This window comes from Stigmatopora argus, chromosome 19 (assembly GCF_051989625.1).
Source record: "Stigmatopora argus isolate UIUO_Sarg chromosome 19, RoL_Sarg_1.0, whole genome shotgun sequence".
Lineage (NCBI taxonomy): Eukaryota > Metazoa > Chordata > Actinopteri > Syngnathiformes > Syngnathidae > Stigmatopora > Stigmatopora argus.
In genome coordinates, this window is record NC_135405.1 from 10,862,802 (window position 1) to 10,877,124 (window position 14,323).

Consider the following 14,323-nt stretch of genomic DNA (forward strand, 5'->3'; position numbering starts at 1 on the left):
CATTTGATGAGCTAAAACATTTCTGGTATTTAAAAACAGGCGTTCACGTAATTATGCCTAACATTTAAATAACTACCTTTACTGCCATTTTTTTTCACCGCTGTTGAACAATGAACATGTTTCAAACAAGACTTTTTCTGCAGGATTCACTTGATCAAAATAGATTTTTAAAACTTGGCTGTCATGGATAGAAAAGATGAAGAAATAAGATGGTGTAAGAGAATAAGATGTTTCAGTTAGGGCGTGCAGCAGATGGCACTGCAGCTCTTTTATGCACTTGGGACAAGGCATCTAGCCCAAAATGGACATTAATGTATCATAACCTGAACCTTATCAAGGGTTTTTGGTGACAATTTTGGTAGATTAATCAAAGCATTTCTTTTGGAAAGCAAGAAAATGTGCTCAAAATAGGTTCTTTGACAAAAATAAATGAACAAATAAACGATTGAGTCCCCAAAAATATTTTCAATTCAATTTTTAAATTAATGGTTGGTCAGGCAATATATAGGATGTGTAGTTATGCGGGCATTGACTTCCTGTGTTCCGCATTTTTCAAAGTTGTGGTCATTTTAGAGTGGAACAGGTGCAAAGTGGAGGCGCGTTCGGGATTCGAATTAATGGAAAATAGTGGTTAGTTTGCACGCATGCTTTATATCATCAATGGCGAGAATTTGATGGGTGCAAAGACTGAATTGGAGAGACGAGCAATCTTTAAATTTTTATTAATATTAAGATAAGGGTGGCCAGATAAAAGTTTTTCCACAATCATTTAGGGCAAACTTTTCGAGACGCGATCACTGTGGACTATTATTAAACTATTATTATTATTACTACTATACAATAAACTTATGATAAAAATAAGTGTTCGTTTAAAAATCAATTAGTTGTTCATTAAACTTTCACAAAGACACATTGTTTAACTTCTGCAAAAATAACTGCTGGTGTGATAGTGGATTACAAAGTAACACAACTAAAAGCATGTCTGTATAATGATAATTTGGGATTGGGAATAAGTGAAATGGTCCTAAACACTTAAATTTTTCTATAGTTGATGCAACCAATAGATGAGCGGTTGTCTTATATAAGTTGTTTGAACTTGCAATTAAAGGTTTATAGCGGCATACTGTGGACTAACGACAATCCATACAAAAGAGTAAAAATAGGTGGGTACGCAGAAGAGGTTTGAGCGCACGTTCGGCTAACGGGCTCACTGTAATCTCTTAATGACCTTCCACAATGGAAGGCAAAAATGGTAAAAGAGCTCGTCGTCGATGGCTCAAAAGATGCTTTTGGAAGTCAATTCCACTACAGAAAAAAAATCCAACGTTTGCAAAAACGGCATCCTTATAAGAAGAGTGCCCCTGACGTGACCGACACGTGGGGCGTTGGGTTAAAAGCGCCCGGCCGTCACGATGGTCCTTTTGTCAGGGGACGGGTCCCGTCCGAAATCCCCTCGTCAATCCGCCAATGTCGTCAGACAGCGCAGCGCAAGCCGGTGTCATCCACTTGTCGGGTCAGAGGGCAGGTAAGTCGCCGTTTGGCGCTCAATCGAACATTGAGCTGCCTAATGAATGGGGAAAGTGGCAAAGGGCAGGCCGCTGTCTGGCTGCTTGTCAGTGCTCGTGCAATGACAAACCATTGTCCATAGACCGCTGACCCTGAAGAACTCAATTCAATCAAAATCTGTTAAAAAAAATATCTAATTGCCATTTTATGGATATATTTTTTCTCTCTCTCAAATCTCATTAAAAAAAAACACCAAAGAACTTTAGGATGAAAAACTTGATGTTAAAGTTTCTCTGGTAGGTGTTTATTCCTATACAAAATATCTCCTTAGTGCTCCTTTCCAAGGTGATATCCCAATCACCGTCTATATTACCAGATATTCGGATTAGAAAGTACGGCTAGGCACATGATAGCGCCAATGTGTGTGTGTGTGTGTGTGTGTGTGTGTGTGACTGCACACATACACACATACATCTCTATTAATCTGCAGTAATCTGGTTTATGGGCTCGTCTGCTGTGACGCAAGTACGCTGGCTGACAGATTTTGCCTGACAACTAAACCAGGCGCAGTGTTCAGTCCACACCTGAGCAGCAATGTTCCCTGGAAACACGTCAAATTATTCGCCCAGAAAATGAACAACAATGTGGACAAAGACTGCAGAGGCGGCGTTCCAACCTTGCATTTAACTCACGCAATCATAATCATTCATAGCGTTAGAAAAGAACAGTCATCGTTGGGCTTTGAATGTAATTGTTAGGGTGTGTTTCTTAGGTAAAAAGGTAGGTTTGCAGAGATAATTAAATATCACAGCAAACTAAATGTAGGTGTTTTCTTTAACGATATAAAAAAAAAAAGAACCAATTCCTGCAACCCTCCTTATTCAAATAGATTGGACGTCTAACACCGTCAATGAACTAACTCATCCCCCCTCCCCAAAAATGTAAAATTGAGTAACAGTGCTGACGTCAGTGGCTTTCTCCAGTTCCGCCCCTACTTTTCTAGCCTGGAGGGAGTGCTTGTCAATCCCTTCAGCTCCGCCCCCACCCGCCGCTCTTAGCAGTCAAACGGGAAGCTGGCCGCGGGCTCGCCCTTTGCAGCTGTGCGACTTGAAACCCGATGACATCACGCGCAGTCGGCGACGGACGAAGGAGGCAAAATGTCATTGCAGACGCCGAGGAACGCCGCTTGAAGCCGAGCCGCGAGGAATCGCACGAGTCAAAGCCGCTGTTTTCAACTGGCGTGATGGACGGCTCGGTGGACTGAGAGCGCACGGAGACGTCAGTCATTTCACACACTTTTTTCCCTTTGAAGCAGATCTCGTCAAAGCTGTAAGATTTTTTTAAATTTTTTAAATCTGCCAGCCATGTGGGCGCAAGAGACGAGTTCCAGTGCGTGAAAGTTGCTCTTGGAAGCAAACTTTTGCAGGAGATGGAAACTTTGAAGATGGATGACCATGACATGAGCGTCCTGAATTGGGAGCAAGTGCAGCGGCTGGATGCCATCCTGACCGGTTCCATCCCCATCCACGGCCGCTGGAGCTTCCCCACGTTAGAGGTGAAGCCGCGAGACATCGTCAAGGCGGTCCGCGGCCGCATGGAGCGGGCGCAGATCCGCGTTCGCGAGGTGCGCCTCAATGGATCGGCCGCCAGCTACGTCTTGCACGAGGACAGTGGCCTGGGATGGAACGACTTGGACCTCATCTTTTGCGCGGAACTCAAGGGCGAGAAGGAGTTCCAGATTGTCAAGGATTTGGTCTTGGACTGTCTGATGGATTTGTTGCCAGAAGAAGTGAACAAGGACAAGATCACACCGCTTACCTTAAAGGTAAATGATTGAGGTGTGGGTGGGGGGATAGACGTCCAATCTATTTTGACATCAAAATGAATTGAAATGGTCAATGGCGTGAGTAGGACCGTCGTGATTTGTCCTCAATGTGAACTCTCTAGAAGCAAAACTTTTACGTGCACACAATCTGAGTGGAGAATGATTGTGTGCGATATACTGAATTTTATCATCAATGCAGTGATTGCTGATAAAGATGCTCATATTTATTATAATCTCTAAATCTCACTTGTGGGACCTTGGAATATGATGCCAAGATGGGAAAACACAATTGCAATGCTCAAGTTTATCGCCATAATTTCGAGTTAAAATAGTATACGATCCAAAGTACTAGGTTGACGTTCAATTAAAAAGAGTAAGATGAGTTTCTCTCCGTCATAGTATCGATAGAGGCTTCCCATTCAAAGAGGATTCCATCTAATCCAATTGCTAGCGTTGTAACTCTATTGGTTTGGAGACCACATTTTGAAGGTCTTGGACTGACTCATTTGAATGACCAACATTCCACCACACCTGGAAATGACCATAGCATTTAATAACAAAAAAGGACTGATTCTAAAGAAAAAAATCCTTGTCCAAAAGACATATTTGTGTTAGTAATATTACATTACGTATCTGTTTAAATGACTGCAACTTTAACAACCATTTTTGTTTCCAAAATGGATTTTTATGGTCTTGGTGAGTTTTGGTCTTGGCAAGTTTTGGTCTTTGGCTAAAACAACCAATGGATTCAGGTCCAAAAGCAGTTCCTTGCTGACAGACCAAGTCACCAATAGAACCATAAAAATGTGTTATCTACTCCAACCTGACTTTGACAGAAACAGTTTGGTGACAGAAACCGCTTTCGTGCAACAAGCTGGCACAAAACTACCACTTTTGCTGCTTGTCGTCAGATTAGTTCTGCTTTTGTGTGGGTATTTGAAGTTTGTTCTTAGCCCTTGTGCTACCAAACCTGGGCACTTGTACTAATTAAACCTAAGCAAAAGAATACAATGCGAGCATTAGTTAACACATTCCACGCATTGTGATGTTAACTTGTTGGCCAGCAAACGTCATGGCCCGAGGGGTAAAAGGTGACGCCACTGCAAAATCTTCTGAACGCCTGCCATTAGCGGTAATGATGATTTACAAGGCTGTCTCAGGTGTGGCCTAATAGAACCTCAAGCGAAATTTCAACACCGCTAAAAAGCTCGGGACAGAGATAACCTAGCCCGTCCGTCACCCAAAATATCTCTGCTGACAAGTTGCCCCTGGCTGTTTTTGTTCTCACAGGAGGCTTACGTGCAAAAGATGGTTAAGGTGTGCAACGACTCGGATCGCTGGAGCCTCATCTCGCTGTACAACAACCGCGGCAAGAACGTGGAGCTCAAGTTTGTGGACTCCCTGCGCCGGCAGTTCGAGTTCAGCGTGGACTCTTTCCAAATCCGCTTGGACTCGCTGCTGCTCTTTTACGAGTGTTCGGAGCACCCCATGACGCCCGCCTTCCACCCCACTATCCTCGGCGAGAGCGTCTACGGCGACTTCCCCGTCGCCCTGGACCACCTGCGCAAGCGCCTGATCTGCACCAGGAGCCCCGAGGAGATCCGGGGCGGCGGGCTGCTCAAGTACTGCCACCTGCTGGTGCGGGGTTTCCGCGCGGTCTCCGACTCGGAGATGAAACTCTTGCAGCGCTACATGTGCTCGCGCTTCTTCATCGACTTCTCCGACGTGGGCGACCAGAGGCGGAAGCTGGAGTCCTTCCTGCAGAACCACTTTGTGGACCTGGAGGACAGGAAGTACGACTACCTGGCCGTGCTGTACAAGGTGGTTCAGGAGAGCACGGTGTGCCTGATGGGCTACGAGTTGAGCCGGACGCTGGGCCTCATCTCCTCGCTGGCATGGCGCGCCTTGGCCGAACGCAACGCGCTCCCCAACGCCGCCAACGTCACTTGCTTTTACCAGCCCGCCCCGTACGTGTCCAACTGCAACTTCAGCAACTACTACGTGGCCCGGGTCCAGCCCCTGTTCTCCTGCCCACCCTCGCCACCCCAGCACTACATTCCTCCTTCACAGCACCCCATGCACGCCACTTGGCTACCCTGTAACTAGAACCTGCACTACAGCCACGCGCTTGTGGAATTTCTCTGAAACATGCATTGCTTTGTGGTTCCTCACTGATCCCGTCTCTTACAAAGTCCCAAAGTACTGACCCCCCAGACTAAAAGAGTTTATTCTAAACGACTGCTATTTCAATAGGGGAAGATGATTTAAAATGTAGGTGGTCGTTGAATTAAAAGCATCATTTCCATTTGATAGATTCTTGTCAATTTGAGGATATCATTCAGTGATCTTTAATGACCAAACTAACATTTTGTTGACATAGTTACGAACGAGAAGAAACAACCTGGATAGAGAAGCCCAGGCTGCTTCTCGTTTTACTCAGGTTTCTCTTACCTGACAAGTTGCCTTTTTTTGCATCCCCTTTGTCAGCCATATTTACAATAGACATATTACATATATACATATTTACAATATTCTCTTACTGTACCGGATAGGAGCTTTGTTCTCATGATGTTGAGTCATGGTCTAAACTCATGGGGACTTTCTGTCAGTTACCTCTAATAACACAAAAAAAGGGAAGTGACTGCTTCTTATGAGGAATAACAAACCAATGCATGTTTACACAGCAACAAAGTGCCTTAAAAAGGGGAAAAGGTATATTTTTGCCATTTTTGGGAGGGGGTTCTTGATGCGTATTCAAGGAGCAATATGCAAACTAATTATGAATGTACTGCTAAACAAAGTTTACCTATGTGGAGTCAGGCTTTCTGCACTGAAGAACCTAATCAATTGTTGTTCTCACAATACTTGGTCATATCTCTAATCCAAAAGGTAGGATTATTACCAAAGAGGAAGTTATGACAAAGCACTAGACGGCATCACAGTGACAGAATGGAAGGGAAGCGGTAAACCGGTTTTCTGCAAAAAAATAAAATGCTTATACAAAAAGGAGAATGGGAAAACAAGTCATTTTACAATTTCATATCTTTTCAACTTTGTTATGTCAGAAGCAATATGTTGACAAGTTCTTAGTAAATGCAATGATTAGTTAATACCATGTACTTATTGTAGTCCACATACAAAAAAAAGGGAGATGGTGAGCTTTCACAACAATAAAACTGGACGTGTTGCTGCACTTTGCAGAACGCACATCAATGCAAATGTGTGGTTACTTGTTAGCTGAGGAAAACGGAATGTTCTGGATTCGGGTCTCCTGCTGTTGAATTCCTTCTGTCTATTTAATAGTGCCCTTTTCTCCCCACACAAAAATTCGACAAATGTGTGTGATGCTAAATATTACATTGAAAAAGAGCACTCACTGAGCCATTCAGTTTCCAGCGAACGCTAAAATCTCAGCTCGCCGTGCGAAAAGCTGAAAGTAAAAGTCGCCACCGGGTCAACGCCGCACATGGCAGCCGCCCAGCCAGTGACGCTTGATCCTAAAGGATTTCCCCCAGCAGAGACGTCAATTAGAAGCCGCTGGCCGTCATCGTGCCGTGTGCCAACCCTCACTTACGTGCGTTGGCACATGCCGTTTTGATCTTACAACACCTTAACGTTACTACCGGCTGGCTTCGTGAGAATCCAACTTAATGGATACTGTGACCTCCAGCTGTCACTTTCCCTGATAGTAAAACACCTTACTCTACATTTGCCAAGATACTTATCAGAAAATGAAGGATTTCAGACCAAATATTTTTTTTCAACATCTATATTTTTCCAATTCAACCAGAATATGTCATTAGGGAAATGAAAGAACTAAAGGTCGCCAAGTTTCCGGACTGGTTTGAGGCCAAATAAAGTTCACCTCCGCATTCCAGATTCATTTAAATAATAGTGACGAATTAAAGCTGATATGCCAACGAGAAGATCAATGTCATCCACTGCTAAAGAGGCTGACAAATGGACACTAAATTTAGAACCCCATCCACTGTAAAGACATTAGCCCATCCACAGCAAGCTGATTATCATCCCTCTGTGTGTACTGTGTCACTGTGCAAAGATTTAGATTTACAGTCCATAGCCAATGCTTACTCTCACTTAAGAGTAACCAAAAAAATAGCAAAGAAATTTAGTTTGCTCACACGCTATATTTTTATCATGAAAAAGCGGATGTGTATACGCATATCATGGTTAACGCGTGACAATATTAGCAGTAGACGTCTGCTACAAGTGACCGAGATGATCCAGATTAAAACCAAAATGGGGAAGATGACATCTGTTTTGCAAAAAAACGTACTTAAAAAAATCTGGTACAAAAGTTGTTAACACATTGAAATGATCAAAAAATGTATAAAATACAGGAAAAACGTATTTGTTGACAGGTATACAAACCATATCATTAGGTATGATACACACATCCACTTTGCATGACACGCTATATTTTTATCATGAAAAAGCAGATGTGTATACGCATATCATGGTTAACGCATGACAATATTAGTAGTAGACGTCTGCTACAAGTGACCGAGATGATCCAGATTGAAGCCGAAATGGGGAAGACGACATCAGCTTTAAAAAATAACATACTAAAAAAAATCCGGTACAAAAGTTGTCAACACAATTTGAAATGATCAAAAAATGTATAAAATACAGGAAAAACATATACGTTGACAGGTATGCAAACCACATCATTAGGGATGATACACACATCCACTTTGCATACCTTACTCTAGCATATGCTTTAACGACTGTACCTAGGCTTAGAAAGCAGAATAAATAGTTGGATGACTTTCTCCACCCAGTATTTTTTATACAGGGAGGCAGCACACATGGCAGAAAAGACTTTATCGAGCCAATGATCTCATAAGAGCTAATAAAAGATTATTTGTAATACCAAGTCTAAAGCCCCACTTTGACTTGGGTCATTCATAGAGGAATCGATACTATTTTCTGTTGCTGAATGTTTGTAGACAAGTTACACTGTACAGACATGTACTCCAAATAGCTTAAGGGTATAAGTATTTACCAGGAAGTATTCAAATGGATGCCGTCATTAGCACATACTGTACACCCTCTCACACGTACATTATCTAGTTATGTTGGAGATGGACCAGTTGGAAAGGCACGAGGGCCAAAAAGTGCAACTCCTCCCAGCCCAGATTAGAGGTCAGTGAGTAAATCAAACGGCAGCCAGACTGTGAGAAACAACTTGTACTGCAGAACGAGGAGAACTAAACCGGTTGTGTACGTGGATCGAATTAAAAAAACATGTCAAACTACTGTTTTTTTGGTTGAGTTGAATACGATAGCAGACAAAAGCCAAACAAATAGTCAGAATGACCACACATATCTCAAAAAACTCTCGTAATTCCTCACATTTCTAACAAAATTTGGAGTAAGTCCATTTTCTTATGTTATCGTACCTATTCTCATCTCGTTTGACACTATTTCAGGTCAGGTGATTGTCAGCTAATTGAGGAATCGATTTTATTTTAAGGTAAATTCAAGCATAATGTGTTCATGTTAAAATAAAATTGTGAGTCAACCACAGGTAATAAATTAAAGAGGTATAAAAAAATTAGGGTTAAGATATAAAGCCATACAGACTTTCATACTTTAAACAGACTGCGAACTTTAAGAAATCCTGCCCGAGCCAAAACGTGGAAAAATATTTTGGAGTTGTCATAGTGTTCTTTTATCTCCAACAGGGAGATTTATATTTTGTTCCACATAATACATACAAGGATAAACATATTCCCACAAACCTTGTTTTAACTACTCCTAGAAGAGTGGAAGCTGCTGAAGCAGCCGGACCGGACTGGACCAGGTGTCCCAATACTTTGGTGCACTCAGTGTGTGAAATGTCCCTCTCGAGTTTTCACTTTGATTCATTTGCGGACGTCGTTGCTATTAGAGAGCAAAACTGGATGGCTCCGGTTATAAGGCGCGGCAATGATAATGTTAATAAGTCATACTTGTAGGAGAAACTGACGGCCACGGGTTTTCCGTGACATCAGATGCCGAAAGAACCGTCTGAGCTCGGCCAATAAATCAGACTCATCCCCAATCTTGAGTGTTTATGCGACTTGTGTAAACGTTGGCCAGCTGGACGCAGGCCAGCAATGGAGCGAAATTAGTTTGTTTCGGGGCAGAGCGCCGACAGGCGGGTCTACGCCAACAAAGACAGACGAGAGTGGAAGCGATTGGCCTGTTTGTGCGATAAGTCTTACTGTAAAGGAAAGACAAACAGCAGTGTTCTAACTTCAACCCAGCAGGTTGCCAAATGTCCTCAAGAATCCCAATGTCTTCTAAAGTCTCAATCTATCGCTCTCATCTTTCTCTGCTATGCATATATTCTTTATCCTCTGCCCACGACCAAGCAATTTGTCCTTAAGGTCAACTAACTAAATGATGACCAACTCTGTAATAACGCAGACAACAACAAAAAAATGACTGACCGGTAGTCTATGTGCCAGAAATAATCATTTCTATGCCTGGATTCGCAAAAGATGGGTCTCAAAATAACCATTTTAATTTGAGGTTGTGAGTGACGGCCCGGCTTAGTTTGAAAACTGGGAATGACTTGGACCCAACATGCTGCAGTCATTTGTGGCCCAAAGTGTAATTTGAGGGAGTTCTAGCCTTGTTGTGTCTTAAATCATGGCTCTCTTTTAAGCTGTACAGAGAGAAGCTGAATATCAGGAAATGAAGCAATTGACCAAAAACGAAGGAAAAAAACCAGTACAACTAGCGAAAGTATTTGACCATGTGAACACAAAGTGGTCTGAGCTCACATTAGCTAACGTTCCGACCGTTACACTGATGTCAACTTTTACTCTACTTCACTTTTTTGCTATTTTTTTTCACCCCCCTTTTAAAAGGTAATAATTTTTGTACTACGGATGAGAAACAAGTTGGCAAACTAAAAGCATTTTCAAAGAGACTGTATAACTTTCATCACAGTCAATTTGGGAGGAACATTTTGCACTCTCTACAAGTTAGACCAGATTTTTTAACATGTGCAAGATGATTCCTCATGAAAAAGCAAGCAGAAATGACTGTCAGTCAAAGATGAGGCGACGTGAATGTATGGAAGTCTGTCCAGAGAGGAAGGCAGCCAGCTTTTTATCCATTCGGACAGCTGGGAATTAGGCAAGCTCTCAATTGGGAATGTTCTGTTTCTAGGCAGAGACTTTTCTCATGATGGAAAACAATAATGAGGGGCACTTAAAACCCTATTTTGTTTCATTAGGGAGGGCAGATAATAGGAATTTAATGATACCATTTGTCCGTCACAAATTACTGTAATTTTGTATTTTAAGGGGCTAAAATGATCCATTCAGAGTCTTCTAGACAAGCTAAATTTTCTTCTTCGTTTGACCGCCATATGTCGATTTGCTCCCCGATTCGAGAGCTGTAATCGCCAAATTCAATATGATTACACAGAGTGAGAATTGTAGTCCTAATGTCTATAAATTCTACTTGAAGACCACGCAAATTCAACCACTGCTAGAACAATTTTCAAAACCCGAATAGCAATAAATTCCAAGTCATTAAGCTATTGGCCCGCACCACCTCTCGTTTTCCAGCGTGAGCTGTAATGACAGTGATTATCACATTGTACTGGCGCACCTTCACTTCCGTCAAAAACACACCCGTGTTCTGACTTACGAAGAAAAGTGATTAGCACGTGGCTGCCATAAATAGCCTGTCTGAAGATTAGTTGACTAAATAATTGAATAATTACTGGGTCCGTGCCGAAAAAAATAATTGCATTCGCAGGGAATAAATGTTTTAGTACTTGAAAAGAGGTGTGCTCTCAGATGGTGCAGTTTCGCTTCTCTGACTCAAAGTGAATTTTAAAAGGTTGTCGCCGAAATTGACCATGCCCGAGTACATATTGACCGATGCGTAAGGCGACATTCGTTGCAGGCGTGGAAGACGCGTGATCGACTAGCAAGCGGCAGCTGTGTGTCCACTCGCTGTGGTGTTTGCACAGCAAACACGCTTTGGAAGGAAATGAAGTTCCCATTCATAAATCAAATGCAACGTTCAGCCTTTTAATAACAGAGCACTTTCAATTTGCCAATGTCTTCTTTTGTCTTGGCTTTTTTTTGGAGTCGCAATTTTGAGCAGTCGTTGCTGTTACTGGAAAGCGATACTTTGTTTGAACTTTAAGCTGAAAAATGAATGTTGACTTTATTTTATCTGTTTTTTTTTCTTCATATACTTATTATGTAATAGGCTCTCTTGGTGAAACTCTTCTCTTTAAAAGCACCAAATGACTGATGTTAACAGAGGTGCAGTGTGCTTGTTTTTCTGGTGACATATTTATGTCTTTCCACAGTAGGCTCTAGAATCACCCCAGGAAAGGCCGGTCAAAGGTGAGCGGTGAGCTAAAGTCGCCGGAAGGCACGACGGAAAGAGTAAAAAAGCCGGACTTTTATGTTTGGAGCCAATTACCGTAGTTAAAAAAAGAAGGGAAATCCAGGTTAGGGAAGAACATGCACGTCAAGGACACAATTCAATGTAACGCCTGATGATGTCACCGTCGTAAGTCAAACAAACGATGGCTGCATAACGTCTGAGTTGGGCCAGACGGGCATCAAAACACCGTTGGGTCGCCATGGAAACGACACATTGCACAGAGCAACACTGTGACGGGAAAGTGTGAAGACTCGAGTCTGGCGTGTTTGTGTTTGATGGCTCGACTACATCAAGTTAAAGAAGAAATACTATGGGTCTTAAATATTTCCGTTACACGACAAAAAGTTCTATTTTCAATAGCTCAAAAGTTCATAGTTACTTCCAAAATCTTTTTTTTGCAAAGATAGCACAATTCAAACAAAATAATATCTATTGGTCGCCATTAGTTTTCACCTCCCAATAATCTTAATACACTAATATCCAAAAATCAATAGTTCCAAGTGACCCAGAATGTGCCAAAACCACAATATTCTACACTTACTGACAACCACAAATCAATTCCCACATTCTCCTTTTCTAGTTTATTTTTAACTGCGTGAAGTGAACTAGTTAGTACAGAAAATGAACATCCTTAAAACACTTATGGCACATTTACAGTCTCCATTTTCAGCATTTAGTCGGCAACCACTTCCACTAATACCCTGTTTTCAGACCTTGGGTCAGAAAATTATGTCATATAAACAGCACTTCAAGTTAAACAAGGTAAGTCCAATTCGCACTCCTTCCACAACGCTGAGTCACAAACTCTTAATGTTCATGTCCTCTCTCAATCCGGAGAAATCACACAGCGATAAAAACAAAAATAAACCAAGCGAATACCCCCACACAATTCCACCCAGTGTACCACGTAAGCCAATCACTGAGTTTCCAAAACGAACCCAATTGGTTGGAAATAAACACAAAACACAAATGCTTAACCTCGGCTGACTATGAATCGTGTTTGTCTGCTGTACAAAAGACATCTGCTTTATATTGAAAAGGAGAGATGAATAGACCAATAGACCTGTCCTCCTTGCAATTGTTTTGTGTGGGTCTCTGTGGGTGTTTGTGTACGTGCACGCCGTCTAAAAAAGCCATCTGAGCGCAGCTGGTGAGCAGACATCTGGGGAGAAAGTTAGAAATGGGGTGACGCTGGGGACAAAGGGAACTCTGGGACCTTCAATATTATTTAACTCATTGATTGCATTAACTCAAGGGTGTCAAACTCGGGTTGGTTCGCGGGCCACATTGACGTCAACTTGATTTCATGCGGGTTGAACCATTTTAGATATAATATTTAGATTTTTTTTTTTATAAATGGATTAAAAGAACTGGATTAATATCCCTGAATATTCAGTTTTTTATAGATCTAAAACAATGTTTATTTGAGCTTAATTTATATATTTTTAGATTTTACAAAATGATTTTTGAACTAAAAACACAGAAAAAATGGATTACAAAATGACAATTATTGATTTAAAAGGGGGAAAATCAGGAAATGTAATATACATCTATCCTCTTCATTTTAATTTGATCCTAAAACAGAAAGTCGGCACTCATGATTTACTTTCCCGGGCCACACAAAATGATGCGGCGGGCCAGATTTGGCCCCCGGGGCGCCACTTTGACACATGTGCATTAACTAAACAACTGGGCGGACGAACCCGATTTACCCGTTCAAAAAGGGTGGGACCCTCAAGGGCATACACCAGCAATCCTCACAGTTTAAAATAATGGAAGTGTACCCTCATCAATACCAAGCATAGAGTTAAATACGACAAGAATAAATCTAACAATTCCAAATATTCAACATTTTCTAATGACCAAAAATAGGCAAAAGTGTCAAAAACTGTGTCTAAAAGAGTTGATTCAAACATGCCGAAATTATTGTTGGCCCTTTTTCCCAGTGGATAAACTTCAACTCGGTAAATAATGGGAAACGCAAGCGCTTTTCGAGAAAACGTTCATCGCCAAACTCACCGCAAAGAGAAGCTCGACTCTTATTTATAGTTTCAATGCATAGATAAACATTGTACGTTTGACACAAAGTTACACAAGGCCTCGTAGCTCATAATGTAAAGCTTGACAGTTAGTTGGAAGATGAAGTGGAGGATTGTTGATGATCCAACAACTGCGTCTCATCCGCGTTCCCAGATACATCACCCTAATTAGTTTGTTTACAAGCATGGTTCCTATACGCCTAGAAGACAATTTAGTGACAATTCCCAAGTCAATCGTTTATTTTGAAGCCCGCAACTCCGGGATGAACCCATCAACCCCGAATTCATCTCTCCGCAGGACATCTGACAAGAAGCAAAAACAAGCCAGCTCCTCCCACACGGCCCCAATAGATACGATCGTAAATAAAACACGAAGTGGCGTAAAAATATAAGAGCGCTTCCCTTTCCCTCGCCAATGACAGTCTTTGGCGTGCGTGCAAATGGTTTATCACAGGCGGCGTGGGGCTTTTCATTAAAAAGGGGACAACATGCAAATTTATAAATTGGTGGCTTACTTGAAAGCATC

The 14,323-nt window shown here is 41.8% G+C and overlaps 2 protein-coding genes across 3 annotated transcripts in view; one reads left to right on the forward strand and one right to left on the reverse strand.

Moving 5' to 3' along the window:
* Positions 1-14,323, reverse strand: part of LOC144064840 (inactive serine protease 35-like) — a 33,497-nt gene that overhangs the window by 8,317 nt on the left and 10,857 nt on the right. The gene's annotated exons all lie outside the window — the stretch shown is intronic.
* LOC144064624 (terminal nucleotidyltransferase 5A-like) lies at positions 2,448-6,644 on the forward strand. The gene is made up of 2 exons (XM_077587298.1): positions 2,448-3,331; positions 4,622-6,644. The coding sequence occupies exons 1-2, from the start codon at positions 2,936-2,938 to the stop codon at positions 5,435-5,437; spliced, it is 1,212 nt and encodes a 403-aa protein (XP_077443424.1). The 5' UTR covers positions 2,448-2,935; the 3' UTR covers positions 5,438-6,644.

Excerpts from the sequence above, each read along its gene's own strand:
- LOC144064624 (XM_077587298.1), top strand. The coding sequence starts at position 2,936 with ATGGAAACTTTGAAGATGGATGACCATGACATGAGCGTCCTGAATTGG. Across the intron at positions 3,332-4,621 it reads TCACACCGCTTACCTTAAAG|GAGGCTTACGTGCAAAAGAT; the intron begins GTAAATGATTGA and ends TTGTTCTCACAG.